Raw genomic sequence first — 15,689 nt, 5'->3', positions numbered from 1 at the left:
AATTTAACTTGGCGAAGGAAACAAGAGAACCAGCAAAATGTTAATGACATATAATATTCTAAAAATTATAATTTTAGTCATAAGACTTGGTTTGTTTTTTGTTTTAATCATGTAAAAGAAAATTGATATCAGATAAATAATATTCGAAGAATCACTTGGAGTTCTGGAATTTACTCATTCACTAAAGACTAATATTTTTCCTGTCATCTAATGAATTTCGTTATTTATATTATATGATATTATAGATTATAATGAACATTAGTCTGATATTAAAATTTTTAAAGAGTAGTATCATGCGAGATTGTCTCGCGAATTTTTATCTGTGAGACGAGTCAACCTTACCAATATTCATAATAAAAAGTAATATTTTTAGCATAAAAAATAATATTTTTTCATAGATGACCCAAATAAGACAGCTGCCTCAAAAAATACGATCCGTGAAACCGTTTCACACAAGTTTTTGTCATTTTTAAATTTATTATTATTTGAATGCAATACAACTTAGTTTTATTTAGACGATAAAGCTTATGAATGGATTATAAATAATATTAAACATAAAAAATTTGTTTGATTTTATTTAAATAAATCTTAATGTAATTATACTATATGTTTTTTGATGTTGCAATAATTAGTATTTCAATATCGCAATATATTTTCTTGAAAAGGTGGTGAATAAATGAACGAATTCAAATAAAATTTCATTTAAGGAAGTAAACCCAACATTATTTGATGATTGGATCCGGTTTACAGATCTTAAGATTCTGTTTAATTAACGAAATCATTGGGGGGAAAAATTCAAGAATCCAGCCTGTGTGGCAACGGTCAGTTCCCCACAGAGCCCCACAAAACTCGACCGTTTAGCCTTCTTTTCCCCCCCTCTCCACGCTCTCGTCTCCTCTAATGGCTAGAGAATTCTACATGAAGTTCCTTTGACCTAATAAACGCCTCCTTTCTGTACTGTTTCTCCGAAATCAAGAAAAGAAAAGGAAGGATTTTTAAGAGAAAAGGGTTGCTGTATTTCTTGTCCGAGTCGAATGGGTTGTTTTCTTGGATGCTTTGGGGATGCGAAAGATCAAAAGAACAAGAAACAGAGGACTTGTCGAGCCAGTCCGAAAGAACAGGTGAAGACCCTTTTTTTAGTTCGATTAGAAATTTTTTGAAGAAGAGCAGTGAAGTTCTCAGTTGTTTGTGTTTTATTGGTTTTGTGCTTGTTGATTGTATGCATTGAGATGTTGCTTCGTCGATGAATGGGGATTGGCTATGTTCTTTTATTTGGTGGTTCGAACTGATGTTTCAATTATCTTCTTTTCTTTGATTTTGGTTTTTGCTTTATTTGAGTTTTCTGACTAAATTAGATACTTGCAGAAGAGAAAACAAGCTGAGAACGCTCGACAGAAATGTACATTAGTGGATCAGAGCATCCTAGAGACACCACCTACCAACTTGGTTTCAGAATTACAGTGAGTCTTCTATTGTTATTTCAATTGTCAAATCTTACTGCTACCTGATCCATTGATTCGTAGGACGAATAAAGTTTGTTTGTTTTTTTTTCTGTTGAGATCGATATGTTGTTGCCTTTCTTTATTTCTTGTTATGTGGATCAGAGCATCCTAGAGACAACAGTCACACCACCAACCAACTGGTTTCAGAATTACAATGAGTCTTAATTGTATTTTCAGTTGTTGAATCACACTGCTATCTTACCCATTGATTCGTAGGATGAATAAAATTTGTTTTTTTGCTGTTGAGATTGGTATGTTGTTGCCTTTCTCTGTTTCTTGTTGTGCTTTAATCCTCTTCAGTTAATTTCTTTCATTACGTTAGAATTCTTTCGATGGGTGGATGCAGGCAGGGGTTTGAGCTAAAGCTAGTTAGTGATTTGGCGGAAGATTATATTCTTGATAAATTTTACAATGATTTTTAGCTGTTGTTGATTAATTTGGATTTTGGGTGTAGAAATAAACCAAAGGAAGAGGAGAAATTGAGCCCAAGCCCAAAGAAAAGAGTTACATTTAACTCAAATATCACTACACATGATCATGTTTCAGTCTTTGAGAGCACCGATTCTCTGCCTGAGTGCGATATTAGCATACGGAGAGAAGAGGAAAAAGATCTTAAAGCTTCGAATCCAGGATCTGAAGATGGTAATTTAATCACCTCGAGTGTTGGATCATACCCTTCAAATCATAGATATCATAACACCATAGATAGTGATGATGAAGCAGAAGACTATGGTGATAGTGAGGACTTAGATGATTTGGATGACTTCGAAGATGAAGAAGGTTTCAATGACCTTGATGAAGATGATGCTGATAGTGTGATGAATTGTAAAGACGTGTGGTCTGAGTCCATTGTGATCTCATCTGCAGAGTCGAGAGTAGAAAATCATTCCGCTAATTCGATTCATGAGGAAGTCGAGAGTCATATGTTGGAGACTTGGCAACCTAGTGTGGTCGAAGCGTTTGGAGCAAAAACTAATGCAAGAGATAGAAGAGATTATGTCAATTCTGTTCTGAACCCTGTAGAGAATATTACTCAGTGGAAAGCTTTAAAATCAAAAGGAACATCATGTTTATTGAAGCCACAGAAGGAGAATTTGATATTTTACTCAGAACATAAGCGTAAGCCTATGTCTCCAGGTGTCAGGACAAGATCTGATGAATTGAAGAAATCAAATCAAGAAGTGGCAGTAGATGCGAGTCTATCGAATTGGTTGGTTTCTCCCGAAATCACACCATCCAAGAATAATTTTTCCAGTCAACTTGAATCTTTTGCATCAGTAAATACCATTTCAAAAGGGTCTCATTCTGCGAGGAGCTTCGAAGATAGGCCTATTTTAGGTGCATTGACAGTTGATGAACTGAAACAGATTTTGGTATCTTCTACACCGAAGAAAACGTCACCTATTCGAAACCCTGACGAGGTGCCGATTATTGGAAGTGTTGGGACTTACTGGAATCACTCCGATTCGACTAAGAACTTCAGTTCGACCTCGTCATAGAAAGGCATACCCAACACAACCAGCAAACACAGAGAGTTATCCGAGTTCAAGAATTGAGAATTTCGTTTTATGTTCTTTAAACAATTTTTTTTATTTGGTACTAAGAATTTGTCTCCAAGATGCAGGACATGGTTCACTGGCAATCGACTCCATTTGAGACAAGACTGGGGCGAGCTCTGAATCAAGTTTCTACTGGAGCTTAATTAAATTATACGATCCTTGGTGAAGCTTATAAGATGTTTGAGTTATTTCTTTGCATGTGTTGTGAATTCTTGAGTGATTTGTGTGTGGATGTTTTTCCATTTGTTCATTGTGTTTATTGTATTTGTATGTATACATGCTGTTGAATGCTGAATTGATTGTTCATTTGCTTATTATGATACATGTGTATTTATATATTTTGAAGTTCCTGTTGTAATATTCTGAGGTGGACATATTTTTACTGATTTAACATTTTTAATTTTTTAATTTTTCCATATATTTTTTGCTTGATATATTTTATAACTTAAAATTAAAGAGTCTTTATGAAACATGAATTTTGGGGTTTTTTAAGCATTGTGATATACATTATTGTTTTCTTAAACTTGGATATGAAATTTGATTATGGAGACAAATTTTTTGTCTAGATGATATTTGAATTTAATTGAGAGCAGATGTTGAATCCTTAATAAACATGCCTGATGAGAAGTCTCCAGAATAAAAGCATGTTATGATATTATTTGATTGTATTTACTGTCAATAATCGATATCAGAGCTCAAACTCATCATTACGTGGTGAATTGTCTTTTTGGACCACCTATTAAAATGTGTTGTAAACTTCACGTTTCAAATTTTCATTCATGAGCGTGAACGGGTGTATTAGATGTTTCACATCAGATGGATTAAGTCCTTGACTATTGTTGTATACACGGACTTGGACAATTCTCACTGTTTGAGATAGTTTTTGTGGTAAAGTTATGTCCAAACGACATTCTTAACTTAATAAATAGATGTTGATAAAATATATCAAGAAACTAAATGTTACTTGACAAATCTTAGCTTAATTTTTAAATATTAATATAAGAATTATTTCTTTTAGCACTCATTACTTTTAATTTAATACAAATTATTTCATATCAAATTATTTCGGGGCAGTTCTAACATAGGGGACTGACTAAATTCGGTGTGTATTAGAAATATTAAGGACTAACTTATCCCGACAAAAAGAGTTAGGAATCAAATCGGGAAAATGGTAAAACAATAGGGGACCAAAAAAGACATTAATTAGCCTGAATTTTTTTGCTATGAAAAATAATAGAATGAATTTGGATGATATTTTGAAAAAAGGGTTTTAATTCAAATTAAAATGTTTATATAATAAGTGAGACATACCATAAAATCGTGCCAAGTTGAGAAGGAACTCACTCATAGACATTGTAGTTATAATCACCATATATAGATGATCATCGGATTTGATTTGCCTTGAAAGATTGCGTAGTTGTAATCATTCTTGCCGATCTCTCCAACCATGAAAAGGGAATCATGAAGTTTCTCCACACAATGTATATATCAATTTGTAACATATTAATTAGACTTTGAAATTTTTATTTGAAAATGAAAGGTTGGTTACGAAAATAGAATCAAAATGGGAAGCCATCCAATCCATTTGTACGTCGAGAGAAGAATTTGTGACCGGATTAAGAACCCTTTGATTTGCCAACACTTGAGTGGGTAATGTCTCGGTTATTCTGAGATATTTTGTTTTTTAACTTTAGTCGACTATTTATTGAAGAAAATGATATCATCAATTGTATTGTCAATTTCTTAAATTGACCAATGTTATTTTACAAATTTCCTCGGTTATTCTTCATTTGGATTGTGGGATTATTTAAAATTCATAATTTTAAAATTAATTTTCCATTGATTTATTAAATTCATCCAATTTAAGAAGTATCGATAAATCACTGTAAAGTCGTTCAGATAAAATAGATAGAAGACGAAATCAAATTGTGTGGTCAATCAAGTGATGTGAAAATGTTGGGTATCCTTACATATATTTTATGGAACAAATTACTTAGAAATCCACTAAGTTAATTTAGTATATTTATATCTCATCTACAACTATCATATCTTAATAAAATATTTTTTATTTTATCTGTATTTTTAAAATTTTAAATTACATATAATATAAAAAAAATTATTATTTTAATAATATTGAAACATACAGCTTTTGATCTAGAAATAGTCCCAACTTATTCAGACCTGTAGAAAGTAGAAACATAGGCATCATTTGAAGAGGTAGAAATACTATGCAATAGAAGCAAACATTAAGATTCTTAAATCAAAGGAAGAGCTATCCGATGGAAATACTCTCTTAGAATTAGCATGTTTTGAGTTTAAAGATCAGTTCTCAGATAAAATTGAAGGGTGATCGCATCCATGACACGCGATTAATCCATACCATAAAATATGTACAATTTAAGTATCGTTATTTCTGTGGGAAAAGTTGCTTTATTTCCCTATCAAAATTCCCCATTAAAAACAAGGTCGGAAGATCACAATCAGAAGGAATCCAAGATTCAAACCTACATCCATATTAATAGATATAATAAAGAACCAGAAACTTCAGGGCTCCTTATTCCCTACTCTATTTATGCTCAAGGATTGCTTGTCCTTTCATATCTGTCCACTTTAACACGCTTTGATGATGGCGAATCAGCTACATCAGTATCGTCTTCCTCGAGATTTTCAAGAGCTGCAGTTTCTGATGCAATTTGCTTCTCTTTTGCTGGCTGAGAAGTTTCTCCTGATGTGGTAGCAACATTACTTAGCTTGGTTTTGCTATTATCGGATTCAACTTCTAAATTATTATTTGAAAGAGAGTTTTGTGCTGCTTCAGCCGATTCTTTTAAGGGGGTGACTGAAGTCCCCTTCATCAAGTCCATGCCTGACTTGCACTGCTTCTCAAACATCATCTGAAGATATCGTCCTTGCTCTTCTATTCGAAGTTGTAGATTTCTTTGAATCTGCAGAAAGAATAATTAGGCATCAGTATATGTTAAAGCATAGGTACATCTGCCCTTCGATTACTATAAGTGGTTGGAGCTGACCTCAGAACTTATTTCCTAGTTCTGAAATTCAATAATGAAGCAAAAACTCATACCTCGAGTTGTTCATGAAGTCGCTTTTGGACTTCCATTTGCAATCGTAATGCTTCTGTGAGCTCAATACCTCTATTCCAATCAAGAAAAAAAATGCAACAGTAAGCAGCTTACTATGATAGAAATTAATGTCAGGTGGCAGGTACACACTTTTTCCTGATGTCAGATATTTTTTTTATAGTTCACATTTTTTCCATTCTAGCTGAAGCAGCAATGTTCTTGTAAATTGCCCCTGCATATTGCATTTTATAAAAATGGTAGCTGCCAACATGATCGAGAATACTTCTGCAAGCTAAGCACAAGAGAGAACCGTAGGATGATAGAAATGATCTCAGAACACTTCACACTCTACGCTATTAAAATTCGGCACATTCAATTCTAAACAAAATTTTTATAACAAAATTTTTATCATTTCCAGAGCTCCCAATTCTCATCATGATCTCAATTCTAATCAGATTCCTGATTTCAAGGATCAGCTAACAACCGCCACACTTCTATATTGAATCAAACATGTTTCCCACCATACAAAGGAATAATTGTACTGCAAATAAATCTAGAACTAAAATTGAAAGTATCAAAAGATAATGGAAGTCATGGGGTACTAAAGAAACAAACAAAGGGATATAAAGTTATTCATAAACTTTGTCACAGATATGTCTAAGCCATCGATTTTGCACCATTCCAGCACCCATACTCTGCCTAATTTAATTGTAATCAGAGTAGAATTGGCCATTGCCAACCCTTCATAAATAAAAAATTTCACGAAAGTGAGAGTCAGAAAAACATTCAAAACACGGTGAAGTTATGATTCAAAAGATCCATCAAACTTACGTTTTAAGGTCCAGGGATGAGAGTTCTTCAATGGAGGTCAGTTTTTTCTCTGCTTCTGCATACAGAAAAAAAAATAATAAAGTAGGACAAAACAAATACATTGTATGGTGACTTCATAGAGTGTATAGTTAAGAAGACCATAACATCAAAAACAGGATAGAACACAAGTACTTGTTGCCATTGCCAAGTGAACCAGATAAAGATGATGATACAGAATATACGAAAGAGATAGACCAATCAGTCACAATCTTATCAAGATCATCATGCCTAAAATAAACTTTAGAATTTGTAACGTACTATAGCGGGAAGGAAGAATGTATCGAAATGCAGGATAGAACAAAAGCACTAGTTGTCATTACCAAGTAAACTAGATATAGTTGATGATACAGAATATACGACAAAGCTGGACCGATCAGTAAAAATCTTATCAACAATCATCATGCCTAAAACAAAACTTCAGAATTTGCAACGTACTATGGTGAAAAGGAAGAATGTATCGATAGGATAATATTGTGAATGAAACAAGAACTACTGGAATTTTGGAACCTGACTATTAAAAATTAAAAAGGCTGAACTTAAGAAAATCCAACAAAAGGAATATCATTGAAAAAACGATATATACTACAGAAATACACATGCGGAGATAGAGGTAAAGGAGCACAACATCTTTAACTTGAAACCAAAACTATGCTAAAATAAAGAAAGGGAAAAAAGTTTTACTCGCAAGTCATGGATGTCATTTTACCCAAATTATCAGTGCTACACATTTCTTCTATTTTTTTTACTACCGGAACAAGACATTTGATGAAATGACATAATTCATGGGATGAACATAGAAATCGGAGCAAAAAATCGGACAGAAACAATGGCACACCTTCTGTTGTCTCCGGTTTGTATCTTGCTGTTCGATATTTCTGCGTTCAAGGGATCATATTCCATTTCAAATATATCCAATTAATTTAGGTTTAAGAACAAGTATGCTTACTGATTTACATACCTGTAGGTGGCTTTTAACATGGTAGATGGTCAAACCTTCAACTTTCATCAGCTTCAGGACACCTTTGGGAGTAGCTCCTGTGACAAAAACTCAGAATTCATTGGCATGAGCAATAGAATATGCATATTATACAAGATTGCCTTCGTAGGGTGAAGACGAGTAAATCTACTTTCACTTCCACCCAGCTTGCTGACTGCATCCACAAAGGCCTCATGAAGTTCTGGTGTCCAACGCATTCGCTGCTTTGCAGAAGCAGAATTTGCAGAGGATGATTGACCAGCAGCATTGCAAGTTTCTCCTGAAGTTGCTGGAAGCTGTTGAGATATATGGGGTTCCTGCACTGGGAAATTGGTTTCCAGAATCTGTTGTGATAACTGCAGCGGCAGACAAAAAACAAAGAAGAAAGAATGTCAAAATTATCTACCGACTCTATAAAATAAAAAGTAATCAACGCATAGAGGAAAAACACCAACCATAGTCTCTGGATTTGCAACACTTGCATCAGAAAGAAGTTGACTCCAATCAGATGTCAAAGCATCGTTGTCAGTGATAAGCTGATCAGCCCAATCAGGCCAATCATTTGGTTTGTCAAGATCCTCAGATGGAATCACAATCCCATTGTTGTTACTACTATCAAGATGGTTATTCGGGATAGTCGAACTTAATGGAAAATCAAGAAAATCAGGCAGTGAATCTTTACACCAAGAGTCATTGCTTTCTCTGCGGTGATTCGACGATGCAGATTGAAATACTCCAGAATCAACCGATCGTGGCAATGAAGCTGATGTCCCACTATCTATTGATTGAGAAATGAAAGGAGACTGGGGAGGTTGTTCATGTAATTGGACCAATGGAAAATGAAGATCAGTAGAAAATTCTGAAGATGAAGAAAACATATTTCCAGCAACCCCACTGTTGGAATACAGTGGGGAAATAACACCTGAAGGTTGTTGTGTGAGAGGAGATGGAAGAACAGTTGAAGACGAAGACAGAGCCCCAGATGCACAACAAATATTCATTTGTCTAGCACCTGGTCTTTGAATAGATAAAGCTGGTCTGGTTTCCATTGTCGGCTTGCTTTGTAAACAACAGCTATTACAATACAACCAACAGAACCAGTTCTGTTTTTATCTGCCACCAATTTAGCCTGTAAGCAAGAATACAACATCAGACATATATCTCAGAGTAAAAGTTCAATTACAAATTTTAATGTGTTTGATGAAATATAAGGAAGGAAACACAAGAATAGCAAGTATGACAGTTGAAAAAATTAATTCTTTAAATGTAATAAAAAGTTCTGCCCTCCACTTTCATAAATTTCTTAGTATCTAGCATATCAATTTCACCCGTCAGCTCAATTCAGCCCACCTTTTGAGCTTGTCCTCAAATTACATCAACTTGAAATGCATCACGTGATATCAGTTTCACAATCAAGAGAAAATTAAAATCGAAGGCAGCAAACCGAAACATATTCCAAACGAAAACGAAAATCCTACCAACAGGACATTCACAAAAGCACGCCTATGGATTCAATCATGAATATCCAAATTCAAACTCAATCTCAATTAACACAAGACCTTAAAAATGACTACGAGATCGAAGAATCCCGCAGAATCTTAAAAATTATGTACTATTGGAAATTTCCCAGAAAAGAAATCATGGCAAAAGGAAAAAACCAAGAAAAAACCTAAAAAATACAATTTATTTACCTAAATTCCCAAAAGCAACAGCAATCGAGAATCGAATCGCTCCATATCGAATCATCGTGCAATTAACGTCTCAGTAAAACTCACACGATATCAACCAGCAAGGACTAACGTAAACGATAACTACGGCCCGACGTGGTTGCGCGTGCTTTCACCTATATGCTTCGACGGCGCGTGCGGACATTCCGCGGCCAAAGAATTGAATGGCGACGAGTGCTCAGCTTTGTGTATTCGATTCGGATTTGGCCTCTATGCTTTTTAACTTTTCCCTCTTCAGGTGGCATGTGTACGCTACGCGCGTTGCTTGGAGCGTAACGATATTTTGACATTTTCTCGGGACACACCACATTGACCTCCTTTTTATTCGAACCTTATTATTATTAGTTAAATTGTATTTATAACATAATATATATATATATATATATATATATATATTATAGAAATATCAAGATTATGTTTGGATAAATATTTATAAAACGTTTTTTTTATAAAAATTATAAAATATTTTTTTAATTTTTTTAAGAATAAATATGTGTTTGGACAATTATTTTATAAAAATATTTTTACAATTGAAAAGTAATGTGTTTTGTTTTCATTATTGCATTCCATTGAAAAGTCTTACTTGATTTTTATTGTTTGACAAAAGAGAATGAGTAGGTCTCATGTGAGACGGTCTCACGAATTTTTATCTGTGAAACGTGTCGATCTTACCGATATTCACAATAAAAAATAATATTATTGGCAGAAAAAGTAATATTTTTTCATGGATGACCCAAATAAGAGTTCCGTCTCACAAAATACGACTCGTGAGACCGTCTCACACAAGTTTTTGCCAAAGAGAATATTCAACTATTCTTATTGAATTGAATGAATTATTTCACTCCAGTGCAAAATATTATATCATTTAAGCCATATTTTATCATAAAAAATGATTCAAAATTATGATCTTGAATTAAAATTTGACGAACAATATTCTAATTTTTCATTCAAAATTTCGATTCGAATATCTCAGTATAAAGTAATATCACTTGAATTTGTATGATTGGTAAAGGTTTGGCTCAAAAAATAGTTTACATTTTTGGTGCAAATATTTTTTAAATATATTATGATTTATTATTATTATTTTTGAATAAAGTGATGATGAAATTATTAAAGTGGCCATGCACTAGAAACAAATTTTATGCCAAAAAAAGAAATGAGTGTACACCAACTTTTGTAGGTGGTTGTGAGTTACAATTGGGTAATTTGTCATAATTGATTTTTTTAATAAAATAGAATATTTTATTTAAAATAATAATAATTTTAAATAAACCAATAATAAAATAGTATAATATTATTTGAGTGGGCTAAAAGGGCGGCTTGCATAATATTATTTGAGTGGGCTAAAAGGGCGGCTTGCCGGCTTGGTGACCCATGACTTTGGGCGACTTGTTTTTTGTTTGGTTTCTTTCTTTCTTTTATTTAATTTTTTTTATTTTTTTTAAAAAAAGATATTTGTAGCCTGTTTCTATAAATATATAAAAAGTATAATTTATTTATATAAAATTAAAATAATTTAAACACTGTGTTTTAGAAATCAGATTTTACAAGGGGTTTTTAATTTTGTTTTAAAATATATATTTTAAAAGATCATTAATATGATGTATGAATTATGTGTTTTTGGGTTTTACATTGGCGTTAAATGTTACATACATACATTAATATAATATATATATACATATAATATATATATATATATATAATCTCAATCAAAGTATATATACAGGAAAAATAATAGTTTAGTCATGTAAGTTCTAATTTTGCTTTTTTGATCTTTTAGTACTCCAACTTCTCAAAGTTATATTTTAGTCCTGTAACTTTGAATTTTGTCAGTTTTTTGTCTTATTTCATCGTAGTGTTGATGTGATTGTAGAAATTTTTGATGTGGCGTAGAAAATTGATCATATGTTCGTCCCACATCAGCACTTCGACGAAATAAGACTCAAAATCAACAAAAATAAAACAAGTTACATTATTAAAACACAAATTTGATTAGGTAGATACCAAAAATGAACATATGGTAACTTAGAGTACTAAATCGGTTATTTACCCATATATATCATCATAAACCGAAATTTTTGGGAACACATCAACATTTTCCGACGTAAAAAATAGTCGCAAAACAGTGGACAATAATTAAAAATCATAATTATATTATTTTGATTATTTTGAAAATTTTAATGCGCTAATTAGTGACAATTCGAATCAAAACCTTCGCAGATAGTGATGGTTCACTGCAAAAACCATCACAAATCAACAAGACATCAAATAAACATAAACCGGTTTGATGAGGAGTTCTTCTTGAAACCGTCACTAATTTTCAACGACGACCGTTTCTTTTACAGAATTCAAACCATTGCTAATTTAAATAGCGACGATCTTTTTGTGGTGTGAATCTTTTTATGTTTCAGGTTTGGATGCTTGGATTTATTGCAACATGTGTCATGTTCATTTATTGAATATAAGTATTAAGTGGCTTTGATTTTTTATATGGAAATAATTAATTTTAAGGTGAGAAGATTGAATGCATCATAAAATTTAAAAGCATAATAAGGATAATGGAACCATATGCAGCTCTTAAACATTCGATCGACAAACAGATCATGATTACATTTGAATGTGAAATTCATTAATTATAGAGAGAAGGCCTCAAACGGCAGCAACAAAGTGTTATTTTTCGAAAACAAACATTGTGAGGAAAACGTGCAAAAGGTTTAGAACTAAAATGGGATCAAAGGGGAGCAAAACGCGAAGGATGGACGTCGCCTCTACATCCATCGTCGAAGTTCTGATAATAGCTCTGTGCATCATAACTATACCGTATGGTGTTCCTTTTCCGGCTCACGAGCCGTTTCCAGTGTGACTTGCACCTCTGCAGCATCATTCTTGCTGCATACCATCCACGAAAACCGTTCCGAGGCATTTTTACACGAAGAAAACCAGCAAATGTGACTGCAGTAGTGGTGCCTTCGTTCCCCATCATGGATATATGAATGAATCTTTCCTTCAAGATCAAAGTATTTTGAGTGGTGTGAGCTATTTACAAGTTGACATATAAGTAAGTATAAATGATGGATATCCAAGAAAAAGGGGTGATATTCCTTTGTCGAGTGGGGGGAGGTGTCAGCAAAACTAAATATTCGATGGTGTGTTGTAAATTAAGAGATACCGATGGAGGTGACAAGTGGTGGATCAGTCGCCTAATTGTGATGGCTCGTTTTGTTTCTATGTATTTATTAGGCGCTACCCCGAGATGCATATGAGGGCAGTGCCCTGAGAGGTACGACGGTACTTAATTAGCATCTCATTACCTTATTTACGACCTTTGGATGATGAGGGACGTGCTTGTGATCCAAAGACATCTGCCTAAAAAGTATTCCTGAATGGATAAGGGGTGGTTCCATTGAAGATAAAAGAAGAATAAAGCTTGCCATTGAGTCATTGACGTCTTCTCTTCTATCCCTTTTCTTCTTTTCTATCGGACATGAATAGAATAATAATGATTCAGAATAGTCAGTGTTGTGTTGATGAGACACCTATTTGTTTGTGGCCAATATATTCGGCATACATTTTTTGATGTAATTTCTGAAATTTTAACAAATTAATCAAACCATTTATGACAGTTGGGGTTGGGGTGCTTCAATGTTAGAAATAGGAGTGGCGTTACTTCAGTTTTTCACTCCTTGAAACAAATCGGTGCCTGGCCTCCTCGTATAAAGGCTAAAGCATGCCGCATATTCTTTTACGTAGTCTTTTATTTATGAAATTTATTTAGTGATCAAAACAAGATTAAGGTATTCTAATGAGAGTCAAAAGATTCAACACGAAATGCACACTTCTTTCTTTTATGGAAAACGAGATTTTTTTAAAAAAAAAACAGACACCTACCAAATTTTACAGTACCAGTTGTGTCGTAGATAGTTTGTGACAAGAGTAATGTTACATTTACAACCAAATTTATATAACAATTCTTACAATACAAAAAATCTGATACAAGATTTTCATTTATTAACATATCATGATAAATTCAATGTAAAATCTTACAATATAATAACAAAATCTCACTATTTAAATATTTTAATTGTATCTTTAGCATTATTCCTGTTACAATTAGGGGTAAATGAAAGAGCTGACGGCAGTCAAATACCTTTACCAAATCAAGTTCTGGACTTGCGGCATGATGTAGTTCTTCATTATTTAAGTGACTTCATCCCTCTTTATCAGCCCATTAACAGCCAACCAAATTCTACCGACATATCAAATTGGCCACGCATATATTCAAGGTTCAAAGAGCTCATCTGTTGTTGCTTCCTCCAGTTTCAAAAGAATTATATATTATATTACTTCTAAAAGCGTAAATTATTTTCGGGAAGAAGTGAGTTCGACACCTTGAGACAAGTAGCTCATATGATCGATCTATCACAAGTATTTAAAAAGAAAACGCTACTTTCCCAACAAAAAAAAAGAAGGTAAATGTGAATCTCCATCATATATTAAAACAGTTGAGCTTGTACAAAATCAAACAGGCATGACAATTCTCATCACTTAAACTGATAGTATCAAATGAAAAAAGAAACACAAGCACAAAATTTCAAGAACTCGAAACTTCAGACTTCTAGACGATAGCATTGGCAGCACTAGCAATCCTAGGCCAAAGATCAGCACACTCCTTTCCAATTGGGCCAGTGATGGCAGAACCTATCACAGATTGATAATAAGATTGATATACTAAAGTGAAAGCAAAATGGGAAAAAATGGGAAGACTGGATTTTTAGTTTTTATAAACAATTTACTAATGACCGATCATTACCTTTCATTTCACCTTTGGGATTAACTATGACCCCAGCATTATCTGTGAAGCCAAAGACAATGATAAGTACACATGTTCATTCTCGTGTATAATGGCCAAGATCAGTAACATCTATGTGTGTGTGTGTGTGTCAAGCTGCTGAGGAACAGGGAACATTAGCCAACTTAAAAATCGGCAAATATATTAACAAGTTCTATGCAAGGTAAAATATACACCGTGAAACATAAAATGCCACTTGTACTTGCACAATTTTTTTTAGCTTTCGAGGTATGATGATTTTTATTCTTCAATATTAGATCATTTTCTTAACCTGAATTCTTTACCCTAGCAACCAATAAACAATTTCTGCGCGGTCTTACCTCCTTCCCAGTTCCCAACAACAAACTAATCACAGGCTTTTCCCAACTAATTCAGCAAACAAGAATGGGACCACATATAGGCGTCCAGCAACAGAAGAACATATAGTAAGCATCTGTGTATAGCAGAGGCTTTTGTAAAACATAATCAAGAAAAACGTGGAAGAAATACAAATCACCCATAGAGTATAAAAATCGAAGCTTAGCGTATTAATAGGAACCCACAGAAAAATCGTGAAACCTAAGCAACACACTCGCTCATAAGCAAAAAGTAGAGAACAAAGGGAACAACAAAAAGTGTATAAGCTAGCGCAAAATACCTTCAAAGTACATGAAGACACCGTCCTTTCGGCGCCAGGGTTTGCGTTGGCGAACAATAACAGCGGGCATGACCTTCTTACGGAGATCTGGCTTTCCCTTCTTGACGGTAGCCATCACCATGTCTCCTACGCAAGCGGAGGGAAGCCTGTTAAGTCTTCCCTTGATTCCCTTCACCGATATGATGTAAAGATTCTTTGCTCCCGTATTGTCCGCGCAGTTCACCGTCGCCGCCACCGGCAAACCAAGCGACATCCTGAACTTGTTCCCCGCCGATCCTCCACGTCCTGTACATGAACAAATTTTATATGAAATCAATAAAGATTACAAATTCGATGAAATTAGGGTTCAGAAATCCCACCTCGCTTTGACATTTTGCCGATTCTTCCCAGCTACCCTCCCCGCTAATAGGGAGTTTATATAGTTGTGGGCTAGGGTTTATCAGTACTAAAACGGACCAAAATGCCAATGGGCTTCTAAATGTTTCAAGG

At 33.9% G+C, this 15,689-nt stretch overlaps 3 protein-coding genes across 4 annotated transcripts; 1 reads left to right on the top strand and 2 right to left on the bottom strand.

The window, feature by feature from the left end:
• The first annotated feature begins 770 nt into the window (after nt 1-770).
• On the top strand, nt 771-3,399 carry LOC140823277 (uncharacterized). The gene is made up of 3 exons (XM_073184533.1): nt 771-1,121; nt 1,366-1,460; nt 1,957-3,399. The coding sequence occupies exons 1-3, from the start codon at nt 1,035-1,037 to the stop codon at nt 2,999-3,001; spliced, it is 1,227 nt and encodes a 408-aa protein (XP_073040634.1). The 5' UTR covers nt 771-1,034; the 3' UTR covers nt 3,002-3,399.
• A 2,144-nt stretch (nt 3,400-5,543) lies between these two features.
• On the bottom strand, nt 5,544-9,970 carry LOC140823276 (protein PHOSPHATE STARVATION RESPONSE 1-like). Of its 2 annotated transcripts, none has more exons than XM_073184532.1 (8): nt 9,679-9,970; nt 8,443-9,100; nt 8,139-8,343; nt 7,970-8,046; nt 7,847-7,886; nt 6,973-7,027; nt 6,144-6,213; nt 5,544-6,006 (listed from the first exon to the last, which is right to left on the bottom strand). In XM_073184532.1, the coding sequence occupies exons 2-8, from the start codon at nt 9,034-9,036 to the stop codon at nt 5,638-5,640; spliced, it is 1,410 nt and encodes a 469-aa protein (XP_073040633.1). In that variant the 5' UTR covers nt 9,037-9,100; nt 9,679-9,970; the 3' UTR covers nt 5,544-5,637. The 2 variants fall into 2 exon arrangements, with proteins under 2 accessions (XP_073040633.1, XP_073040632.1); XM_073184531.1 differs by having other exon boundaries at nt 8,443-9,116; nt 9,679-9,968.
• A 4,214-nt stretch (nt 9,971-14,184) lies between these two features.
• LOC140823274 (large ribosomal subunit protein uL14) lies at nt 14,185-15,689 on the bottom strand. Its single transcript, XM_073184530.1, has 4 exons — nt 15,560-15,689; nt 15,201-15,485; nt 14,525-14,566; nt 14,185-14,412 (listed from the first exon to the last, which is right to left on the bottom strand). The coding sequence occupies exons 1-4, from the start codon at nt 15,570-15,572 to the stop codon at nt 14,330-14,332; spliced, it is 423 nt and encodes a 140-aa protein (XP_073040631.1). The 5' UTR covers nt 15,573-15,689; the 3' UTR covers nt 14,185-14,329.

Source organism: Primulina eburnea, chromosome 2, assembly GCF_022965805.1.
Source record: "Primulina eburnea isolate SZY01 chromosome 2, ASM2296580v1, whole genome shotgun sequence".
Classification (NCBI taxonomy): Eukaryota; Viridiplantae; Streptophyta; class Magnoliopsida; order Lamiales; family Gesneriaceae; genus Primulina; species Primulina eburnea.
The sequence above is the reverse complement of the archived record's forward strand: the minus strand, read 5'-3'. Positions and strand labels throughout refer to the sequence as shown.

Bases quoted from the DNA above. Each gene is read 5' to 3' on its own strand.
- LOC140823277 (XM_073184533.1), top strand. From the start codon at position 1,035: ATGGGTTGTTTTCTTGGATGCTTTGGGGATGCGAAAGATCAAAAGAAC. The intron at 1,122-1,365 runs GTGAAGACCCTT...AGATACTTGCAG, and splicing joins GAGCCAGTCCGAAAGAACAG to AAGAGAAAACAAGCTGAGAA. The intron at 1,461-1,956 runs GTGAGTCTTCTA...TTTTGGGTGTAG, and splicing joins AACTTGGTTTCAGAATTACA to AAATAAACCAAAGGAAGAGG.
- LOC140823276 (XM_073184532.1), bottom strand. From the start codon at position 9,036: ATGGAAACCAGACCAGCTTTATCTATTCAAAGACCAGGTGCTAGACAA. The intron at 7,887-7,969 runs GTATGTAAATCA...CCTTGAACGCAG, and splicing joins ATGTTAAAAGCCACCTACAG to AAATATCGAACAGCAAGATA. The intron at 6,214-6,972 runs GTAAGTTTGATG...TGATTGGAATAG, and splicing joins TCATCCCTGGACCTTAAAAC to AGGTATTGAGCTCACAGAAG.
- LOC140823274 (XM_073184530.1), bottom strand. The intron at 14,567-15,200 runs GTATTTTGCGCT...TTGGCTTCACAG, and splicing joins TGTCTTCATGTACTTTGAAG to ATAATGCTGGGGTCATAGTT. The intron at 14,413-14,524 runs GTAATGATCGGT...AATCTGTGATAG, and splicing joins TCCCAAAGGTGAAATGAAAG to GTTCTGCCATCACTGGCCCA.